The 23,411-nt window shown below is 43.1% G+C and overlaps 1 protein-coding gene across 4 annotated transcripts in view; it reads left to right on the top strand.

Annotated features, from left to right (window-relative positions):
• The window catches only part of NEDD4 (NEDD4 E3 ubiquitin protein ligase), a 261,538-nt gene that overhangs the window by 188,808 nt on the left and 49,319 nt on the right, over positions 1–23,411 (top strand). For 3 of the 4 annotated variants that reach the window (XM_077474123.1, XM_077474121.1, XM_077474119.1), the window contains 7 exons: positions 6,074–6,139; positions 8,963–9,082; positions 18,987–19,181; positions 20,531–20,608; positions 21,120–21,174; positions 21,436–21,494; positions 22,979–23,044. In XM_077474123.1, coding sequence (XP_077330249.1) covers positions 6,074–6,139; positions 8,963–9,082; positions 18,987–19,181; positions 20,531–20,608; positions 21,120–21,174; positions 21,436–21,494; positions 22,979–23,044 — 639 coding nt within the window. The remainder of the gene's footprint in view (positions 1–6,073; positions 6,140–8,962; positions 9,083–18,986; positions 19,182–20,530; positions 20,609–21,119; positions 21,175–21,435; positions 21,495–22,978; positions 23,045–23,411) is intronic. The other variant, XM_077474120.1, reaches the window with a different exon arrangement.

Raw genomic sequence — 23,411 nt, 5'->3', positions numbered from 1 at the left:
GAAATAGAACATGTTTTAAATTTTCTCACCGGAACTCCGTCGGACCCGAGAAATCCGTTCGTGTGTATGCTAGTCTGACGGACAAAAACCGACGCTAGGGCAGCTATTGGCTACTGGCTATGAACTTCCTTATTCTAGTCCGGTGGTACGTCATCACATTCGAATCCATCGGACTTTGGTGTGATTGTGTGTGGCCAAGTCCGTTCATTCGGAAAGTCCGTTGGAAAGACTGTCGGACCTAGTCAAAAGCTTTGCTGGGAACTGGCCCCTAACGTTTTCATATAATCTCGCCCACTCTGTGAGGCTCACATTTTTCGTTCGTGTCCTTAGCTGATGAACTCCTGCTGTTGGAGAGGATTTTTTTTTCTAATCTTCATAAGTTTTCCTCCTTTCCCCGACTGAGACTTCTTTTTAGGGTCCAAATGCTTATTGCCTTATGGCTCACTAGCACTTTTCAGACTAGTTACCCCAATATACATCTTGGAAAAACTGTACCTGGACCCCATAACATTGGCGCGGGCCTGTAATGCTTGCTTTGAGCATTGGATTCTGCGTTCATTGCTCACCTAGGTATGTGGTGCAATAAGTCAAATAGCCACACGGTCTTATACAGGTCAGGGGCTGTGATTCTCAGTTAGCACGTGGGTTATTATGATTCCTGCATACAAGAAACACTGAACTGCCTCAGTTTGTATTTATGCCATAAATTCCCATAGAGGAAATTTCTCACTTAGCAATAGCAAGTTATAGTTGGGAGTAGAAGCAGATAGGACAAACAACAAAGATTCTGCTCCAAGCCCCAAAAGAAACTCCAAGTGCCTCTGAGATGGATAACAATTCCCTTGTTCTGGAGCAAAGTTTTACACCTACACAGCTTTAGCTCCCTAAATCGGGCTATTCCTCAGACATACATCATGCAGCCTGTCTGAAGAAAACAGATTTCTCTGCCATTACATCTGATCCATTCCAAGGGTTAACCCCACTTATGAAGAGATGGACTGTGGACCTGGCTATTCTTGCACCAAATAATCACTCTTCAGTCTTCATTGATGGTAGGGGTTTAGTTGATAGGTCCCTGGAGACTCTTGAAGTTCTCGCTATTGCCAGCTTGTTATCTCTTAGACCATGGAAAACTGGACTGGAGAAGTCAACCGTGAAATTTTTTTATTTTTGCCAAGTCTTGCTGCAGAATTTTAATTGTGTGCTTGCCGCTGCTTTTCTTTGTAGATGCCATGGAGAACTAGATCCATCAGATCTTCAGAATGCATTTGCTTTTTCTGCATATGCACAGAATCTCATGTCTAAAATCCTGATCGATATTACTGTGCAGATAAAAATGTATTCATCCCCACAGAGAAGTAGTCTTCTACTGCAAGTCCTTTGCCTCGTTGCAGACCCCTCACCTCTAGGCCCACTGAACCTACTCAAAAACCACCTTCACATTAAAAAAAATGTCCTCATTCTTTGACAATAAAAAGCGGAACGTCTATTAACCATTGATTCACAATAGACAGACATCCTGACCCTTTTCTTACACTATGCCCTTCAAAGAACAACACAAATAACCTCTTATTGCTCTCCTTCCCATTGTTTCTTTGCTATGCATTTAGACTTGCTCCTTCATAAGGAAGACTGTTTTTCCTACACCTCCTTGCAGGTTAAAATCTCTCGCAGTAGTCATCTCCTTTTCCCTTTTGATATTCATCAGTTAGGCACAATTCCACCCTGGGGTTTGGTGCCCCCCCCTTTCTTGGGGGCATATGCATTTGATCTGCCAAAAATCTGTAAAAATCATGTGAGGTAGTTACTACCACGCTAGGTCTTATTTTCGGGGAAACAGGGTATGTGTAACTATTGGTTGCTCTTTTTTGTCTCTGTTGTGATTTTCTGTGACCCTCAGGGGCCCTCCTCAGATGTTCCTCCCCATACAGAGCTCCTTTTATCACTTTCTGTGGAAATAGCATTCTCGATCCCTGTGTCCTGCTTTGGAGGCATATCCAACTGTAATGATTTGCCCCATTGCTGGGGTCAGGACTATCCTCTGTGGCAGCTTGCTATGTATTCCCTTGCCAATAGACCCCCTCATCTGTTTCTCATAAGTGGTCCTTCTATGGGATTCCTCCATCCTCTTCCATCCAGCTGGGCGTTTAATTTGTCCTCTCCCATGGCTTCTGCTCTTCGGGAATGAGTCCCTCCTCCCTTACTTAAACCCATTGTGGTTGGGGTTCTCTGGGTTCTTATAGCCTCTAGCATCAGCCCTTCTCAAGGGTCGCAGAGCCACTGTCTGTTTTTCTGGTCACGTTTTCTAAAACTTTTTTTGACAATTGGCTATTTGAGCCTCTGCTGATTTCTGCTTGGCTTACAATATGTTTCTGCTGTTGCCTGTCTGTTCAGGTTGAAGGGTTGACCCTACCTGTTCCTTCTTTTGGCCTGTTGCTGTAATTTTGGCTCTTTTGTTGCCCACCCCTTGATTTCTTGCTCCTGGATTTACCTTGATCTAAGAATCAACTCATGTGTCTTGTACTGTACCATTAGGATAATATAAATGTTGGTCTACCTGCAAATTATATATTTTGGAGTGCAGTATAGGACACAGATCCCTCCCCTCTTGGTCTGTGATTTTGTTACTGCTTGCTAAAAAAAAGTGAACCCCCATGGAGTGGGTGAAGTTATATGGGTGCACTGGGAGACAGTTCCCAACAAAGCTGTCCAATTACCTGAAAGTAGCAGCATTTAACACACGGTCTTAGAATCAGCTCCTGAGTCTGATATGGGATTAACATCAACATTTCTATATTTTTTATTTATTTAATAGTGTCTCTAGTTAGACCCTTATAAACCCTTAGATTAACCTAATTTGGCCCTGATGAACTCCTTCTTCCCCTTTTCTATTCAACTATTTTCCTGATGTTTTTTTTTTTATTTTTTGTTTTTATTTTAGCTTTATTTTTCTACCATTAATAATTACATTTTTATTTTTTGGTTTTATTTGTTTCTCTTCATTAAAGGGGTTGTAAAGGTAAATGTTTTTTCACCTTGCATTAAGGTGAAAAAACATCTGACTGTCCCGTCGCCCCCAGCCCCCCTGTTTTACTTACCTCACCCCTCGAAAGTCCCGCGCTCGTCCCCGGACGTCCTTTCCACCGTTCAGCCTGGCCGCTGATTGGCTGGAGTGGATGGATGGAAAGCAGCGCAGCCATTGGCTCGCGCTGCTGTCAATCACATCCACTGACGCGGAGCGCCGGGGGGGCGGGGCCGTGTGCTACAGCGAGCGGCTATAGCCGTCGGCTGTATCACGGGGGCACGCCCGCAGATGCTTCTCACCATGCGAGGGAGCTTGCATGAACGTGAGAAGCATCTGAGGGAGGAAGCCGAGACATCCGCCGAGGGACCCCAGAAGAGCAGGTTCGGGGCCACTCTGTGTAAAACGATCTGCACAGTGGAGGTAAGTATAACATGTTTGTTATTTAAAAAAAAAAAAATTCTCTTTACAATCCCTTTAAACACTTCAGCCCTGGAAGGATTTACCCCCTTCCTAACAAGAGCATTTTTTGCGATTCGGCACTGTGTGCTTTAGTGCACGGTCGTGCGATGATGTACCCAAACAAAATTGACGTCCTTTTTTTCCCACATATAGAACTTTCTTTTGATCACTTCTGCGTTTTTTTGGGTGGGGTTTTTTTGCACTATAAACAAAAAAAAGCGACAATTTAAAAAAATATATATTTTTTACTTTTTGCTATATTAAATATCCCCCAAAAATATATTTAAAAAAAAACAAATTTTTCCTCAGTTTAGGCAGATATATATTCTTCTACATATTTTTGGTAAAAAAAATCGCAATAAGCGTATGGTGATTGGTGATTGGTTTGCACAAAAGTTATAGTGTCTACAAAATAGGGGATAGATTTATGGCATTTTTTTTTTTTTTTACTAGTAATGGCGGTGATCTGCAATTTTTATCGGGACTGCGACATTATGGTGGACACCTTTGACACTATTTTGGGACCATTGTAATTTATACAGCGATCAGTGCAATAAATAGCTACTGATTACTGTATAAATGACACTGGCAGGGAAGGGGTTAAACACTAGGGGCGATCAAGGGGTTGTGTCCTAGGGAGTGATTCTAACTGGGGGGGATGGGCTACCACTGTAATGACAGCGATCGATGCACCCGATGACAGGGAGCAGTAGATCCCTGTCATGTTACTTGGCAGAACAGGGAAATGCCTTGTTGACATAGGCATTTCCCCGTTCTGCTTCTCCAACTCACGATCGTGGGCCTTAAGCGAACATCGAGTTTGCGGGACTCGTGGGCACGGTCTCGCGGTGGGCGCCCTCAAAGCGACGGAATCAAAGGGACATACAGGTACGCCCATTTGCCTGTACGAGCCATTCTGCCGACGTATATGCGTGCGTGGCGGTTGGCAAGTGGTTAAAGTAGCACTTCACCCAAAAGAGGAAGTTCCACTCTTCCTCCCCCCTTCACATTTGGCACATCATTTTTTGGGGGGGTGTGGGTACCTGGTTTTGACAGGTTCCCCCTCCCCCACTTCAGGATTTAGATGAGATCATCACGGCGATCCGAGCGCTAGTTCGGCCCTCCTTCCTTCCTCTGCTGCCTTTTGGGGCAGGTCACGGGTCCCAGAAAGCTGTGGGACCATTCAGTGCAGGTTGTATGCCGACACTGGGGATTGAAACCCGGTGAAGAAACTGGCCAGTTGTGGACAATGCTGGATCCTAGGACAGGTGAGTGTGTGTTTATTAAAAGTCAGCAGCTACAGTTTTTGTTGAAAAAAAAAAAAATTCAGATTTTCAGATCACTGAAAAATCGCTCTCATAGGATTTTAGTGTCTTATTAAAGCGGAGCTCAACCCTAAAGTGGAACTTCCGCTCATCAGATTACTCCGCCCCCACGGTGCCACAATTGGCACCTTTCAAGCGGGAGGGGGGTGCAAATGCCTGTATACTATAGGTATCTGCACCCACTTCCGGGCAAACACACAGTTTTCCCAGAACACAACGGGGACCAGTGAAGACGTGCAGCGCGACTCACGCATGTGCAGTACCGGGCAGTGAAGCCGCAATGCTTCACTTCCTGATTCCCTGACTGCGGATGGCGGCGGGGGGCAGCTGAGAGACGAGCGATTGCTTGTCATCTGCTGCCGACATTGCGAACACCCTGGACAGGTAAGTGTCCATTTATTAAAAGTCAGCAGCTGCAGTATTTGTAGCTGCTGGCTTTTAATATTTCTTTTTTTTTTAAGGTGGAGCTCCGCCTTAAAACAAAAATAAAAAGCAAAAAATGTAAAACTTTATAGACAATTTTGCAGTTCTTTGTGCCAGAATCATAATGTTAATATCATTGTAAACAGTACAAGCTATAGAATAAAATGTATACTATTTATGTACAGCGATCTTATTTTGTTTAAACTAACACTGGTCAAAAAAATAATGAAAACAAATCCTTACTTGTCCTTAAAAAAAAATATACAGTATATTTGTAACTTTGTTGTCTTAATAATGACAAAGTTATTGCAGAATAAACAAGAGAAATGTATAAAATGAACTGGTCCATAGGGGTGTACAGATGTCAGAGCAAAGTAGTTAGAGGGACCCCAGGAACCTAGTGTAGTTAAGTTTATATGTTTATTTGTTCATTTACTAGATATGCTGATCCAAAACCATAGTTATCCATGCTGTTCATCCACTTCCCACACGCTTGCATTTGCATCGCCCTGCTGTTCATCTCTGGATTTGATCTAGTTGGATAGTAGAAACCTAATGGAATTTTCCAACTACCCAGGGCACAGCACATGGGATGGACATGTGCAGGCAGAGTGTGAACCACCTGAGAGCTGAAATTTCCCTGCGACATCTGGTGAAGGACCCCATAAATGAAGTTTATATTTTGCATATACAATTCAATTTCTTGTACTTTCTCTTTAGGAAGTATAGAACTTTCTAGAAGCAGAATTTTATTTCAGAAATATTACACCCATGCTTAGATTTTTTTTTTCATAGATTTTCATCTTTCATTTTCATCACATTTTAAATGTATTTTGTAAAGGTGAATTCCAGCAGAAGAGGGAGCTTGCAATCATATACACAGGAAGAACTACCTACGTTACCAGTTGTAAGATTTTCTGTTGTCTCCCAATGCATGATCAATTGGCTGTGTTAAATGGTGTTTGGCCTGTTTAATGCTGTGTTTAAAACATATATTGTTTTATTTTAAGGTATCATGGAACAGGCTTAGGCCCCTTTCACACGGGCGTATAGAATTCAGCTTTTAGCTGCGGATAGATCAAGTTATCTACCGCAGCTAAACTCACACAATTCTTTCCTATTGCCCCATTCACACACTGCATTTAGCAACGGTTTCGTTACATTGGGTTTGGTGCGGATAGAAAAAAATTAATTTGACTGCGTCCAGGAACGATTTATTGCAGCTATCTGCACATAACTGCAGGTAATCATGTGTACTATTGTGTACTATTTCTCCTGCAGATAGCAGTGGCAATAAAGAAAGAAAAAAAACAAAGCACATCAGAAATAGCAAGAATGTTCCAACGCAGTTAAACGCATGGCACGTAAACTCACCTAAACGCAGCTAATCACAATGTACAACTGCAAGTAAACACGGTGCCAGAATTCTCTGAATTTCAAAATAACAAAACATGTTTTTAACAGCGGCACAACAGTCGCCCGTGTGAAAGGGGGCCTTATTCTGACCAATAGTAGTCAGTTGATGTCCACAGTGCAGATAAACTATTTGAAAACCTGCTGATTCATGCACCTGAGTTTAAAGTGGTTCTGCACCTAAAAAAAAAATATTAAAAGCCAGCAGCTACTAATATTGCAGCTGCTGACTTTTAATAAAATCACACTTATCTGCCCCAGGGTCCAGCGATGTCGGCGGCAGATGACGAGCGATCGCTCGTCTCACTGCTGCCACCGCCGCCATCCTCTGTCAGGGAATCGGGAAGTGAAGCATGGCGGCTTCACTGCCCGGTTCCCTACTGCGCATGCGCGAGTCGCACTGCGTGTCCCTTCAGATCCCCCGCTGTGTCCTGGGAACTGTGTGTTTCCCAGAACACAACGGGGGGGGGGGGGGGGGGGGCGTCTGCGGCAGTCTGCCCGGAAGTGGGTGCAGATACCTGGATTATCCAGGTAACTGCACCCCCCTCCCCCCTGAAAGGTGCCGATTGTGGCACCGGAGGGGGGAGGGATCAGATTAGCGGAACTGCCCCTTTAGGGTGAATTGCTAGCACTGAAGATTACATTGGTGGCTCAGTTTAGGCTGTATATGGTAGATATAAGATGATGATATATATTAGTTGCTGCAGATTCGAGCACATCCCAAAGACTCTGTACATTCCAAAACAAACTATTAATAAGCAGGTACCCAAAATAATCTTGATTGTCAACAATCACATTGAAAAACAACCCATTCAGTTTGAAATTAAATTGAAAGGCAAAACATTTGTGTATAAATAGGAAAAAAACATTATAAGTATCTTTTTTTTTATTTTTTTTATCCCATTCCCTTTGTTCCGTCTCTTTTCAGCTGCATAAGATCTGGGGGAGGAGACAACAGTGCACTGGTTTTTCAAATGAAAGACCGTGCAGTGGGGCATGTCAGGACAAATCTGATCATTGGAGGACATCACACAGAGTTCCCAGCACAGCTAGAGAACCGACAACTGTGTGCTCTTATGCTTAGTGTGGTCAGTTTTTAAAGCAGAGGGACTGGCAGTAACATCAGGGATTTCAAACAAAATACAAAGAGAACAGGGTACTCTTTGATACAAGTACATGGCACAGCAGGCACATATCAGGAATATGAAATATTGAGTTTACATACTCTTTAAAGATTCAAAATAGGGTAACCTTTAGAGCTGCTTAACGAGTAAGCCTTGTTCCAGTCAGTTTAAACGAAAATATTTAGAATTTACTGGAGTAGGGCCAGTCAGTTGTGTTTAATACCTAAATTTTGCTTCTGGTTGGCATGCATTATGCTTTAGGATTGCATGCAATGTGCTTTGGGTTTGCTTCAGGTTATTGTGCATTTTGTTTCTAATTTGTGTACTGGGCCAATGAAAATTAAGAGTATGCATCTAGTTTAGAAATGTGAATTTGAAAGCAGCAGGACATTTTGCTAAACCAAATCCAAAAGATGCTCATAACTCTAAAACATTGAAGACAAAGGTACAGACTTTTCCGTAAGCCTTTTACAAACGGGCCGAACATTGTGCGGGTCAACATAAACCATCTGACATTTGGCTTGTGTGTACCTCAGCCAGTTCGACAGAAGCCGGCTGAATGCACTTGCTGGAAAACTAGCATCTAATGGCTGTGAGCGCTGACCGGTGTGTTCTGGCGGAGGGGGGGGCATACCTCGCATTCCCCTTGTCCGAACACAATAGCTGAGAGGGGACATCACTGTACTAACATCAGATAGTACAGTGAGCTCCTCAGTATTTTTTAGTTCAGCCCGCTGGGTTGAACGAAAAATAAACAGATAGTGTGTACCAGACTTTAACCTTTCTTCCTTTTTCTTCCTTAGTTTCTTACTAAAACTGCCACCAAACTGCAACTCTGGACATTGACCCTTAAAAACAGTGCAATTTCCAGTTCCTGGTTTTTAGGAGTTATTTGATTTATTGTTTGTTGCTGTAACATGTTTACAGCAACAAACTAAAATGTGCTACTTTTATATAAACCCCATCATATTTGACATGGTTCAGCTGTAGACACAGGATCTTGTGATTCCCAGCCAATACCTACCAAGAATGTCTACAGGATTGAAGGTTAAGACACAGTTTTCTATGCTATTTCCCCTCAGAAAACAGATCACGTTAGCAAAATAAATAGTTTGCTTTGCTTTGCATTTTGATTTATTTTTAAATGCATAAGGTTTCTATACTTTGTAAATATCAAATATCTTTTTCAACAGTTATTGCCTACCTCTTCTGGATTACCCCCTGGTTGGGAGGAAAAACAAGATGACAAAGGAAGATCGTATTTCATAGATCACAACACAAGAACAACTACGTGGGAGAGGCCCATAGTACAGGTACCAGGACACAATACAGCACTGCAGAATTCCCCAGTACTGTACTTAACTGAAACCCCAATTCCAAAAAAGGTTGGGAAAGGGCCTCCTTTTCCATGGTATAGTATCTTCTCTGTAAATATCTGGGAACTGAGACCAGTTGCTGGAGTTTTAGGAGAGTAATGTTACCCCACTCTTGTCTGAGCATTGCTACTCTAAAACCTGGATATGTCTGTCAGCATTGATGGTGCTTTTCCAGATGTTAAAGCTGCCCTTTCTATATGCACTAATGCCCCCCTCCCCAAATACCATCAGAGATGCAGGCTTTCGAACTGAGTGTGATAACAAGCCAGACGGTCCCTCTCCTCTTTAACCCAGAGGATGTGGCACCACCCATAGTTGCTAAAAAGAATGTCACATTCTGATTTGTCTGACCACAGAACAGTTTTCCACTTTTCAACAGACCATTTTAATTGAGCTTTGGCCCAGAGAAGACAGCTGCATTTTTAGATGGTGCGTCAAAATTTGTCCACAGTCAGTGAAGTATTCCTGAGCCCATGAAGTGATGTCCATCACAGAATCATGCCTGTTTTTAATGCAGTGCTGTCGAGGGCCCGAAGATCACAGTCATCCAGTCTTGGGTTTCAGCCTTCTCCCTTGTGCACAGAGATCTCTCTAGACTCTTGGAATCTTTTAATGATATTATGAACTGTAGATGATGCTATATTTAAAGTCTTACGCTGAGGAACATTATTCTGAAATTGTTTGACAATTTTTAGATGCAACTTTTCACAGATTGTTGAACCTCTTCCCATCTTCACCTGAGACACCGACTCTCAAAAATGCTCTTTTATACCCAATCATGTTACTGATCTGTTGCCAATTAACCTAATTGGTTGCAAAAATGTTCCTCCATCTCTTTATTGTTAGTATCACTTACTTTGCCAGCTTTTTGCTGCCCTGTCCCAAATTGTTTATGCTTTGCTGCTGTCATCTTTTTCAAAATTTGTTTATTTTTTTTCTCTTAACTACTTAAGCCCCGGAAGGATTTACCTCCTTCCTGACCAGAGCACTTTTTACAATTTGCCACCTCGCTGCTTTAACTGGTATTTGCGCGGTCATGCAATGCTGTACCCAAACTAAATTTGCATCCTTTTTTTCCCACAAATAGAGCTTTCTTTTGTTTTGTTTTTTGTTTTTGCAATATAAACGAAAAAAGACCAAACATTTAGAAAAAAAATTATATTTTCTATTTTTTGCTATTAAAAAAATACAATAAACTAAATTTTAGTCATACGTTTAGGCCAAAAAGCATTCAGCCATATGTCTCGGGTAAAAAAAAAATTATTGATTTCATGCCTCACTACCTATCACAGTTTCGGAGGCTATGAAATGCCCAGATAGTGCAACCCCCCCCCCCACCCCCTCCCAAATGACCCCATTTTAGAAAGTAGACACCCCAAGCTATTTGCTGAGAGGCATACAAAAATACATTTTTCTTTTCTTTAATTTCAAAAACGAGAGTTGCAAAATACTCACCATGCCTCTTAGCAAATACCTTGGAGTGTGTTCTTTCCAAAACGGGGTCATTTGGGGGGGGGGGGGGTTTGTGCTATCTCGACATTTCAGGGCCTCCGTAACTGTGATAGGTAATGAGGCGTAAAATCACAATTTTACGCCTTTAGAAAGCCTGAAGGCGATGATTGGTTTTTTGGCTAGGCTCTCAAAAAGTCTCACATGTGGTATCCCCATATTCAGAAGAAGCAGCAGAAGAAGCAGCAGAATGTATTTTGGGGTGTAATTCCACATATAACCATGCCATGTTTGAACAATATATCATTTAGTGACAACTTTGTGTAAAAAAAAAAAGGTTAAAATGGTGGCTGTTGCAATTCTTTTTTCTTTTTTTTACACAGTACTTGCGCATCATTTTTAAAAGTACCTTTGTATCGTGAGAGCAAATGCTGTTGCTGTCAAGATAAATCAGTGCTGCTGCTGAATGGTGTACCGGAAGAGCAAACAATGGTTAATAATAAAACACAATAAGGCCTCATGCACATGAGACGCTGTTAAACGCGTGTTCAGAGGCAGTTGGACACTTTTTTCAACTGCCCCTGAACTCATTCAATGTTATCCTATGTGTCCATGTACACAGTCTATTTTTTTGCCGTTTTTATGCAGTTGTGTTTAACCTCGTTTTTCCAGAAGCAAAAAAATGGGTTCATACGCAAAAGTGTTCCACGTTTCAGATGCAAAACGCGGCACCCACGTTTAGCCGCGTTTGCGTTTATAAGAGTTTTTAAAGGAACCCAATTTTTTGGACCTGAAAACTCAGAAATATGATGGAAAACCATAGAAAACAATAAAAAAAAGTTTAAAAAATGTTGTAATTACTTTATATAATTCATGGAGCGTATTTACTTTGTGATACAATCCCATAAAATCTCTAGTGTTTCCAGTAGCTTGGACAATGAGGAATGCCTCCACTTCTTTGCCCCAAACCCTCATCCAATTTCTAATCTAATCAGTGACTCCACCTAGTCTGGCCAAACCATAGCATTGCCTTTTTTTCACATAAAAAAACCTGCATATCAATGTCTAGTCAGCCCCAACCCCCCACCATGTTTCCATATTGAACACCCATCCTTCATGAAACTGAAACTTTTTTCCACAAGCCACCCACCTTCCCCCAAGCTAGGCTTGTCCACACCTTGGATTGTGATCAGCAAGTTGATCATCTTGGAAGACACATCTCTGTAAATGACTTCCGATGTAACCCAAAACCAATTAATTGAAGTAATTCAGAATCACATGCAATTATGGGACAAATCCCCTATGGCAGAAATAGTTTAAAAAAACATGCTTTGAGAGCTTGGGGAGGGTCTACATGATGTTATCTTTATAAATGCTTATAAATGCAAACGCGGCTAAACTAGGCATGCGAACGCGGCAAAACGGGCGTTTCAGCTTTTTTTGAGCAGAGTTTTCACCGGCGTCTCGTGTGCATGAAGCCTAAACAGTACAGTATAAAAGAATTACATACCTGAAAAGCAAACATGATAAAGCATAGTAAAAAAGAGCAGAACAAAAGGGAGAAATAGCAATAAAACGGCTTTTATTTTTTATTTTTTTTACACTTTTATTTATAACTGTAATGGGTCCAGGTTCGGGTCTCTCAAAATGCGATGGCATCTTTGGAGACCCTGTGAAAGTGTGTCCTAGTCTTTGCAGTGCTGTACCCTACGCTAATACTCCACTACTGTGTGGTAGCTTTCGAAACATTCAGCAATGCAAAGACCAGGAGGGTTAATGATAGCTGGTGTCATGCCTATATCCGTGCTTGCTACAGACACAACATCATCTTTGTGGTGATCGGTGGGTAGGGGTACCAGGGAGGACATACGGAAAATGCCTCCCATGCCGCTGGCTTACTGCATTTGCATTGGTAATTGGGGCATAGGGCTGTGACAATCTCTTCCTGGAATTTAAGGAAGGATCCAGTTCGTCTTGACACTTTGTATAGCACATAAGCATTCAGCAGAGTCAATTGGAATAAGTATACAAACACTTTTTTATACCAGTGTCTGGCCTGACGGGCAGTTAAGTATAGCACCATCAACTGTTCATTGAGGTCCACCCCTACCATATTAAGGTTGTATTCATGGACACAGAGGGGTTTCTCCACAACACCAGTTGCTGTTTGAATTTGGGCCGTCATGTCTGCATGAAGGGAGGACAGAATGAAAACATTCCATGAATCCCTCCACTTCACTGCAAGCAAATTATTACTTCTCAAGCAGGCTTTCTCCCCCATCCTAAGATGGGAACCTACGAGCTGCTGGGTTAAGCCGCGGCAATTCGATTGCACTGTGCCACATGCGCAGATTCCATGATCAAACAAGGGACTAAAAAGTGGTATAATTGTCCACATACAAGTGGTACCCCTTTCCGAATAAGGGTGACACCAAGTCCCACACAATCTTACCAGCGCTCTCTATGTTGTTTGGGCAGTTCTCGTGACTATCTTTTCCCTCGTAAACCATAAAACTATATGTATAGCCTGTTGTCCTGTCACAGAGCTTATACATCTTGACCCCATATATGGCACACTTGCTGGAAAAATACTGTTTGAATAACAAGCGGCCAAAAAACTTAATCGGGGACTCGTCAACGCAGACCACTTGATCGGGAATAAACAAAGATGCAAACTGTTGGTTGAAGTGGTTTACAAAAGGCCGCATCTCTGGCAAGGATCAACTGGGGATTAGCGGCGATGAATTGACCAGCATACAAATTGCTTTGGTCCACAATAGATCTATAGAGATCTTCAGTGAAAAACAGCCATTAAAAATCAAGTGATGTAAAATCAACTGTTTCCACCTGAATTCTGGGTTGGCCAGTGAATGGGGGAAGTACGGGTGCTGCAGAAGTGGTGGGCACCCAATTTGGATTGGCAAATGCAGTAGGAAGGGCACTATGGTCTCGACAGGCCTGTCTTTATCTTCTTGGTGGCTGCGGGACACTAGTTGTGCTAGCCACCTCACCAGCTTGAACTACACCTATGGGACTCTCCACGTCACCACATGATACCACAGCGTTTGACTACGACCAGGGTGTACTAGGCCGCTGGTGCATGCCAGTTCAGCAGGAGGATGAATGGCACTAGTACTGGCTCTCTGTTCCATACTAGAGCCTGGCAGTTCTTGCACCTCAACAATAGCAGAAGAACGGGGCAGGTACACCTGACCTTGGCAAGGACTACAACTCCGTTGTCAGAGCTATCAGTCAGGGTGTCGCTGCTGTGTACAGGTTCATATTCTGAGCCTGAATCTGACAAATGGGTGAGTTCCTCTTCACTCTCGTCTGTCATGCTCAGAAACATGTAGGCCTCTTCAATTGGACGTTGTGGCCTCTAAATTTACTGGTACAACTAGTGAAACTCACAGGAAAAAAAGAGCACCTGACTGTCAGCGACTGTTTCAAATGCTACCAAAAAAAAAGTGGTTGTAAACCCTTACAAACCACTCTGACCTGCAGGTAAGCCTAGATTAAGGCTTACCTGGAGGTCCAAGAAATATCTCCTAAACCTACACGGTTTAGGACATATTTGCCAAAAGACAGGCACCGCTGTCTACGGCGCATGCCCCGTAGACAGCGGTGCACTGAGCGCTCCGCTGTCAACGGTGATATGCCGCGAGTGGCGGCTCCCGTGCGCATGCGCGGGAGTGACGTCATCGAGGCTTCGTCGAATGAGAGCAGCAAGACCCATCGAGGAAATGGATGCTCCAGACTACAGGTGACAGCGGTGACTTCGCTGGCTCCTGTGTCAGGTAAGTGACACATAATGGACTACTATGCGATGCATAGTAGTCCATTATGCTTTACCTTTGTTGGGAATCAAAGAGGAAGTAAACCCATCAGGGTTTACTTCCTCTTTAACGTTTGCAGGGATCAGGCCCGTCTCTGTTAACGCTGCAGTTATGTGTTTTGTAATGACAGTAATCGATTGATACTGCACTTGGGTGGGCGGAGAGGCTAATTGCAGGTGCCAGCAGGTCTCTGGGCAGATCCAGCTAACGCTGTGTTTTTGGGAACTCTAAACTACTGCGGACGCTAGTATAGATCTGATCAGATATTGATCCGTTCAGACACTATACTGCTAAGGAAGGTGTATGGTGCATGCGTGAGTGTTGGCGCTACTGGCACTAATCTGACACTGTCTGGGGTGACACAGATCGTGACTGATGCTAAAACCTAACTGATGTTTCTTGCTGGGTGATCAGGGAGTTAAACCTTTATTAGGTGATATATGGAGGGTGCCCTGACGCTATAAAAAAAAACAAAGTAACCAGCATCACCCATGACACTAATAAGGTGATCACTGGTGACAGGGTGAAAGGGATAACTGGGGGGCAATCAGGGGGTTAAAACCTGTATTAGGTAATATATGGGGGAACCTGAAGCTATAAAAACCTGACGGTGAAGCAAATCAACTAACTGGCTAATTAGCGTCACCCGTGACACTAATGCGGCGATCAGAAAAAAGATCTGTTAATCACACTGAGACAGGCGGTGAAAGGGTTAACTGGCGGTCAATTAAGGGGTTAAACCTAGACCGAACGGGGCCCACTACTAATTACCCTAACACTGATTAGTGTCACAAGTGATACTAATGCAGTGATCAGTGAAAAATCTGAAAACTGCAATTGGTGACAGGGAGTGAAGAGGTTAACTGGGGAGGGCCGCAGTTGGAGGGGTGACAAGTGTACCTATGTGTACTGGTGTTAGCGTAGTGTTGTGCAACTCAATAAACATTGAGGTAAAACATCATCACCGGAACACTGATCCATACCTTGGAGGAACCCCTGACAAAAAGTTTGAGATCTCGAGGGACCCCTGAAATGTTCACATCTACAGCTCATGGAACATTGGGCATGGGACAGGGGACATGACAGGGGACATGACAGGGGACATGACAGGGGACATGACAGGGGACATGACAGGGGACCGGGGACATGACAGGGGACATGACACGGGACAGGGGACATGACACGGGACAGGGGACATGACACGGGACAGGGGACATGACACGGGACAGGGGACATGACACGGGACAGCTGACATGACACGGGACAGCTGACATGACACGGGACAGCTGACATGACACGGGACAGCTGACATGACACGGGACAGCTGACATGACACGGGACAGCTGACATGACACGGGACAGCGGACATGACACGGGACAGCTGACATGACACGGGACAGCTGACATGACACGGGACAGCTGACATGACACGGGACAGCTGACATGACACGGGACAGGGGACATGACAGGGGACATGACACGGGACCGGGGACATGACACGGGACCGGGGACATGACACGGGACCGGGGACATGACACGGGACCGGGGACATGACACGGGACAGCTGACATGACACGGGACAGCTGACATGACACGGGACAGCTGACATGACACGGGACAGCTGACATGACACGGGACAGCTGACATGACACGGGACAGCGGACATGACACGGGACAGGGGACATGACACGGGACAGGGGACATGACACGGGACAGGGGACATGACACGGGACAGGGGACATGACACGGGGCAGGGGACATGACACGGGGCAGGGGACATGGCACGGGGCAGGGGACATGGCACGGGGCAGGGGACATGGCACGGGGCAGGGGACATGGCACGGGGCAGGGGACATGGCACGGGGCAGGGGACATGGCACGGGGCAGGGGACATGGCACGGGGCAGGGGACATGGCACGGGACAGGGGACATGGCACGGGACAGGGGACATGGCACGGGACAGGGGACATGGCACGGGACAGGGGACATGGCACGGGACAGGGGACATGGCACGGGACAGGGGACATGGCACGGGACAGGGGACATGGCACGGGACAGGGGACATGGCACGGGACAGGGGACATGGCACGGGACAGGGGACATGGCACGGGACAGGGGACATGGCACGGGACAGGGGACATTGCATGGGACAGAGCACATTACATGGGACATTACATGGGGCAGGGGACATTACATGGGGCAGAGCACATGACGGGGCACATTACATGGGACAGGGCACATTACATGGGACAGGGCTCATGACATGGGGCAGAGAACATAACAGGACATTACATGGGACAAGGACATGGCACATTACATGGGGTAGGGGACAGACTCTTGGGCACATTGTGGGAGTACACAGCGGGGCACACTTCAGTACTTTTTTCTGCTGGCTTCAGAGCTAGTTTCATATCTTCTCCAGTGGCGCGATGTTCCCCCTCGGCCCCTCCTCCTCCTCCTCCTATCCTGTCTACTCCAGATGATGTCACTTACAAGCACTCAGGAAGGACAGGAGGGGCCGGGCGGGAACAGCGCGCTACATCCAATAGGGTGCCAGCCGCTTCCCTGCCTATTTCTGCCTGTGTCTGCGATCCTTCTAACAGCTGCCTGCAACTGACAGATCGCAGCAGAACCCCTGGGGACCTCCCACGGAACTCTAGGGTTCCGCAGAACCCCGGTTGAGAACCACTGACTTAAAGGATAACTATACTTTTTTTTTTTTTTTTCTATAATTATACTTTAAGTTACCTTCTTTCCTTTCATAACTGTCTAAATAGCTATGTGCTGATCTGCCCATGCTTCTGACAGATCCACACTGTGCAGTCCATAGGGAGCCACACAGCCATCATGGCAAATTCTCCAGCTAGTCCCTTAAATCTTGTGTGTGTGCACACAGAAAGTTATTTCCTACAAAGAAGCCATCTATTGTGTCCCAATGATATCTAACCTCTCTATAGGGAAATTACAGGATTTGAGACACCAGCGGAAGTGGTGGATGTGTGCCCCCACAGGGACCACCCAGTCTATATCTCACAAAAGTGTAAGCCCTTGTACACACAGTTGGACATTCCGACAACCAAATCCATCGGATTTTGTCCGAAACTGGTGTTGCATACACACGGTCGGACAAAGTTGTCGGAAAATCCGATCGTTCGTAACGTGATGACGTTATTTAATTACGATTGGACTACGTTCAGACTAGTAGCCAGTAGCTTTGGTCTAGGAATTTGATCTGAGCATGTGTGGCACTTTGTCCGATCGGAATTCTCTACAAATGATCGGATCATGTTGTCGGAAAATTTTATAGGCCAGCTCTAAAACTTTGTCGGTCGAATAGTCCGAAAGAAACAGTCCGATGGAGCCCACACACGATCGGATTATCCGACAACGCGGTCCGATTGGACATTTTCCATCAGAATGTCCGACCGTGTGTACAAGGGCTAACAGGTTACAGTTAGTAAAAAGCTGGCCATACACTATTAGAGTTTCCTTTTTAAAATGTTTTGTTTTAAGACTGTTTGTTCCAAATTCTAATCATTAATGGGGTCAAATCAACATTCTTTTTTGACCACCGTTACAAGGAGCAGAACAATGTCAAACAGCGTGTGTGGTTTTCATTTGGGAAATTACATTCATTCCAAAATCGAATGCTAAAGGCAAACAAAATTTTGAAAAACATCCAAACATCATCCATTGAATGTACTGAGAATTTTTCTACAAATGTTTAAACAAAAGTTTGAAAATCATTTACAGTATTGCCAGTGTTAGACCTTTGAGATGTGGTAGTAAAGTAAAGGATAATTATATAGTAGTTTCCTAGTTAGAATATGCATTATTAAAAACCTTTGCTGTCTTTTAAAATGTAAAAACTGTATTTGGATAAACTTTAAAGGTAATAGAACATTTGTGCTCTGTTTTTCTAGTTGCATAGTATAGTATACATGCAGCACTGTTATCGTACTCACTAAACCTCTAGCATCTGTGTATACGATAATCTTTACTCAGGAATTACAACCTGAAAATAACCCGACCAAATATGCTAGTAATAGAAAGTAGGCGTTGAAAGTGCATTTACAAAACAGGGACAGTCAGTTCAAAGAGCACACTCTTAAGTTGTGTTATTGTTGCTCAGAACCCTTGAGCTCATTGTTAATTGGTTGTAGCTATCATTGCCTCATGGAGATTGTCCTTTCAGGATAAATCTAGAAATATTGGAGACAGCCTTTTCCTATTGTGCCAGCTGAATTGGCTGCATGCACTGATTGACCGTAAATTTTCCAACAAACTAGTGGAAAGTCGATCAATAAATAGATCAATGGGAATGGCCATACACGGATCGAAATTTTGATAGCCAGCTTTAGTTGTGTAGAAACAACATCACCCATAAGGTAAGTGTAGATCAAACTTTTATGCTACCCTCATTATTATCAGCTGCATGTAATTGCTGCCTTTGTTTTTACTAAGACGTAGGGAGCCTCCAGGGAACCTTTAAATGTAAACTCTGAAGAGTTGAAAGGTACTCTCAAAGGGTCTTAAACACTGAATCTCTACAACAGGCACCAGTGGAAATGGCACATCCACCCTCAGTACAGAGTATCCCTACCAGTCATCAGCATCAGATCCCAGCAAACGAATCTTCAAAACTGTCGGTGGACCGGGATCAGGGCTTCCTCCCCAAAGGCTGGGAAATGCGGCATGCACCGAACGGAAGGCCTTTCTTCATAAATCATGTCACCAAAACTACTACATGGGTATTTGGTTTACATTCATATGATGCTCCAAATTATATAGTATCAGTAAATGGTTTTAATATACTAAATATGAGAGATGATTATCAACATATACAAATCATTCATATAAAAAATATGTTGCGTGCCTTTTGAGCTGAATTCACACTACAAGGACAGCTTCCGGAGAATTTTACCTCGCCTCATTCTCGACTGCGGTAGGGGGTAGTGATGTGTGCGATTTTAGCTTTTTACACCGTTCCCTTTTATTTATTTTGTAACGATTTCATACATGGTGCTGTTCGGGAGCGCATTTTGCTGGACTGCTTCACAGTGCCATATGGTTCTGTACAGTGCACTGCGATAAACTGCAGCATAGCTCCAGGCTGTTTTGCAGTGTGAATGGGATACACAGAAAAAATTATATTTTGTGTGTCCTTGCGGTGACATGTGCTTTACATTGCAGGAAAATGTCTGTCACCACACTATGTGAATAAGCCCCCATAGGTTGTCCTCCTGAGAGTATGTAGAACTTTTTCTGAGCTACACATACAGGCCTATTCAATAAGTGAAAGTGCAGTAACCTACTTCATCTAGTCAGAAGAAAAGACTTCTAAATAAATGTTGCTAGCTAAGAGGGCATTATGAATATCTGGGTGGCCTGATGGTGTGAGGCTTATGCCAACCAAACAGGGGTCTGTTTTTTTTTTTTTCCGTTCAACTATTGGATTGAATGAAAAAAACTGAACTGATAGAGGGCAGGCTCAGTGAAAAACTTTTCTGCGAACATTTTACTAAATCTATGAAACACTGGGTCTCTGCATAGAAAACAGCACCCTCATGGAAATTATCCAGTCTTCATAAACCCCAAACTATCTCTGTCCCAGTTCAGGAGATTTCCCTGTGACCATATGGACAGTGAGAGGAAATCTTCCCCAGGGGAATCCCAGCAGCAATACAAAAACTAACTAGGGTTCTAACCCTTCTCCACTATGTGCAAAAATAAAGTTTGCCTGGAGTTTTACATTAGTAGTGTAATTCTGCACGCAACTAGTTTGTTGCAACACAGTTTTTCCTGGAGTGGTTGGTATCATACAGTACAGAAGAAAGAGTCACAGGATATGCTTTACTATGAGCAGTTATAATAAATTCTTGACAAACTGTTAGATGAGCCCAACCCCTTTTACTGCTCACAGGAAAGCCTGTATACCCCTCAGTTCCAAGAAACTTGATTCCCTCCAATCGACAGGGAAGTAAAGGGGAATGAGGGAATTATGATGTTCTTATCTTTTCATTGCAAGTTTTTTTAAGTTCTATTGATATAATAGGTCACAGCTTATCTCTTCCATAACAAGATTTCTGATTTATTATAGGATGATCCAAGGTTGAGAATTCCAGTTCAGCTAAGGCCAAAGCCACCCATCGATCTCTTAGACCTGGGACCACTACCAGTGAGTGAAAAAAAAAAAAAAACCTAAATAGAGATGCAAGTAATTCCTTTGTTTTGTTTATTATTATCACTTTCTTTCCATACCTTATACTCTTTCCCTGTATTTTCCCCCAAATCTCTGATTAACGTTACCACAAAGTGCCCTTTAACCAACAAATATGAGAAGCCTTACTCTAGTTTGAGCAAAAAAAAAAATCCAATGTCAGTCCTCGGGAGAGGTGAAAAATAAAAAAGCAGCTCCAGTTGTTATGCTCATTTGACCTCCGGTGTTGTGCCCTTCTGGCCCAGTAATTCAGTGATGCTGTGCAGCTCTTTTAGATTGAATGATACCAAGTGCCATTCAACCTATTTCCTGAAAGTCCAGGACATCAACGTTCACCCCCCAGACTGAATGCACAGGAGTGAGACATCACACTTTTATATTTAAGATTTATAATGTTTTTTGCAACAAACTTTACATCTGTATATTATTAGTTCTTATTACTTTATCAAGTATGTTATTTATCTTTCAGCCTGGCTGGGAAGAGCGAACACATTCAGATGGCAGAGTCTTTTATATTGACCACAGTAAGCCACAATCTGTTTTTCTAATTTGTTTTAAACTATTTTATTATTATTATTTTTGATACCATAAATGTGTCTGACAATTCCAGTATTAAGCAGACAAATGATGTCATAGGTGACATGAACAGTGGCAGCCACAAATTGGAGCCCCCAGCTGTACAAAATATAAACCTAGCACAAGGCATCATGCTGGGTAAAGTTAATATACAGATTGTTAGAATAATGATTTTAATGTGTTTTAATGCTCATTCTTGTTCATTTCAGACACAAAGAAAACACAGTGGGAAGATCCACGATTACAGACTGCAGCAATAGCTGGGCCAGTAAGTTATTGTATTTTGTCTTTGTGATCTTTTAGAATCACTATAATCAATTTTATATTATAGCTGGAATCAGTTTTTTTTTTTTTTTTTTTCATAACACTACTACATTGTTCTTTATGACTGCCACCACGGTATAGCCAGCAATATATATATTTGGAACCAAGATTTTTTTTTTCCACCTGCATTATTAATTAAAACAGCTGGTTAGTCCACAAAGTAACATAGTTGGTCATTGAGTTTAATCAATAATACATTTTTTTGTGGCATCTACATGTGGGGTCATTTATTTTTTGAACGAGATGGAACTTAAAGTGTTTATAAAGGCTCATGTTTTTTTTAACTTTACCTATGCGTGAAGGTATGCAAAATCTAAAAATCAAGGTAGAGAGAGAGATATCACCGATCCAGGTAGGTCAAGCGACAATAGAAAACCTTCTCATCCAGCTTGGAAGCCTAGGTGCCAGCAATGCATATAGCAATAAAAAACAGAAAGATCTGGACAGCCGCGCTCCAAAAAACGTTTTTTTGCCTTTTATTCAAAAATTCTTGTGAACAAAAATACAAGCCACAGCAGGAACAGACAGGCGCTAACGCGTTTCACACTTCAATGTAGTGCTCAGTCATAGCTCACACGTTAGCCTGTCTGTTCCTGCTGTGGCTTGTGTTTTTGTTCACAAGAATTTTTGAATAAAAGGCAAAAAAAATTTTTTGGAGCGAGGCTGTCCAGATCTTCTTCCTGTTTTTGATATGCATGAAGGTAAAAAAACCTTGTCTGTGCAGCAGCAAAAATACAAGCCACAGCAGGAACAGACAGGCGCTAACACGTTTCAAACTTCAATGTAGTGCTCAGTCATAGCTCACACGTTAGCCTGTCTGTTCCTGCTGTGGCTTGTGTTTTTGTTCACAAGAATTTTTGAATAAAAGGCAAAAAAACATTTTTTGAGCGAGGCTGTCCAGATCTTCTTCCTGTTTTTGATATGCATGAAGGTAAAAAAACCTTCTCTGTGCAGCAGCCCCCCCAATGTTTAACCGAATCCGATCTTCCATCAACGATGTGCACGGGAGTCTCGACGCTCCCTCCTAATTGGCTGAGACAGCAGTGGGAGCCATTGGCGTTGTGTGAATGGACACACAGAGCAGCGGTTCAGGAAAGAGCCTGCCTGGGTGCCCCCATAGCAAGCTGCTTGCTCTACGGGTAGGAGGGAGGGGCCGGAGACCCTTCTCGGGGACCTAAGAAGAGGATCTGGGCTACCCTGTGCACAACTACTGCACAGAGCAGGTAAGCATAACATGTTTTCTATTTTAATGTAAAAAAAAACAACGCTTTAATATCACTTTAAGTTGGCATTTATGCACAGAGGGGATGCTTCACACTAAAAACACAAATGCAGTTAACTTTAAAAAAAATATTTTACAACAATGATTACACTCAGTTTCCTAAGTGTTATATTAAATTTTCCATACTTTTTGTTTTTGCTTTGAAGGCTGTGCCTTATTCACGGGATTACAAAAGAAAATATGAGTATTTCCGCAAAAAGTTAAAGAAGCAGGTAAATTTCACACGGTTGGGGTAGATGTGATTTTGTTTGTTTTGTGTGGCAAATGTAGAGTTAGGGCCTGTGTTGAAAGGTTTTTGTTTGCAGCAGGTGGGTTTTGCATCCCCATGCAATTCTATCTTAATTATAGCCTGCTTAAAGCTAGTCAAGAACAGGCTAGATGGAGGTCAACAGCAGATCAAATGCACCTGTCACTGAATTGGGAATAATCTCAGAAGCCTCAAACGAATGTAACCAACAAAAGTCCAAAATTTACTGATAGAATTACTTTTTACTATTTTATTGTATAATTTTCATCCTACATATGGCATTTAAAATAGTTTTTTTCTGTTCAACTGTGTTTTCAGTTTAAATTGACCAT

This window comes from Lithobates pipiens, unplaced genomic scaffold (genome assembly GCF_037356315.1).
Source record: "Lithobates pipiens isolate NorthernLeopardFrog02 unplaced genomic scaffold, aLitPip1_a1.2 Scaffold_8, whole genome shotgun sequence".
Lineage (NCBI taxonomy): Eukaryota > Metazoa > Chordata > Amphibia > Anura > Ranidae > Lithobates > Lithobates pipiens.
Note: the sequence above shows the minus strand (reverse complement) of the source record. Positions and strands in the feature narration are given on the sequence as shown.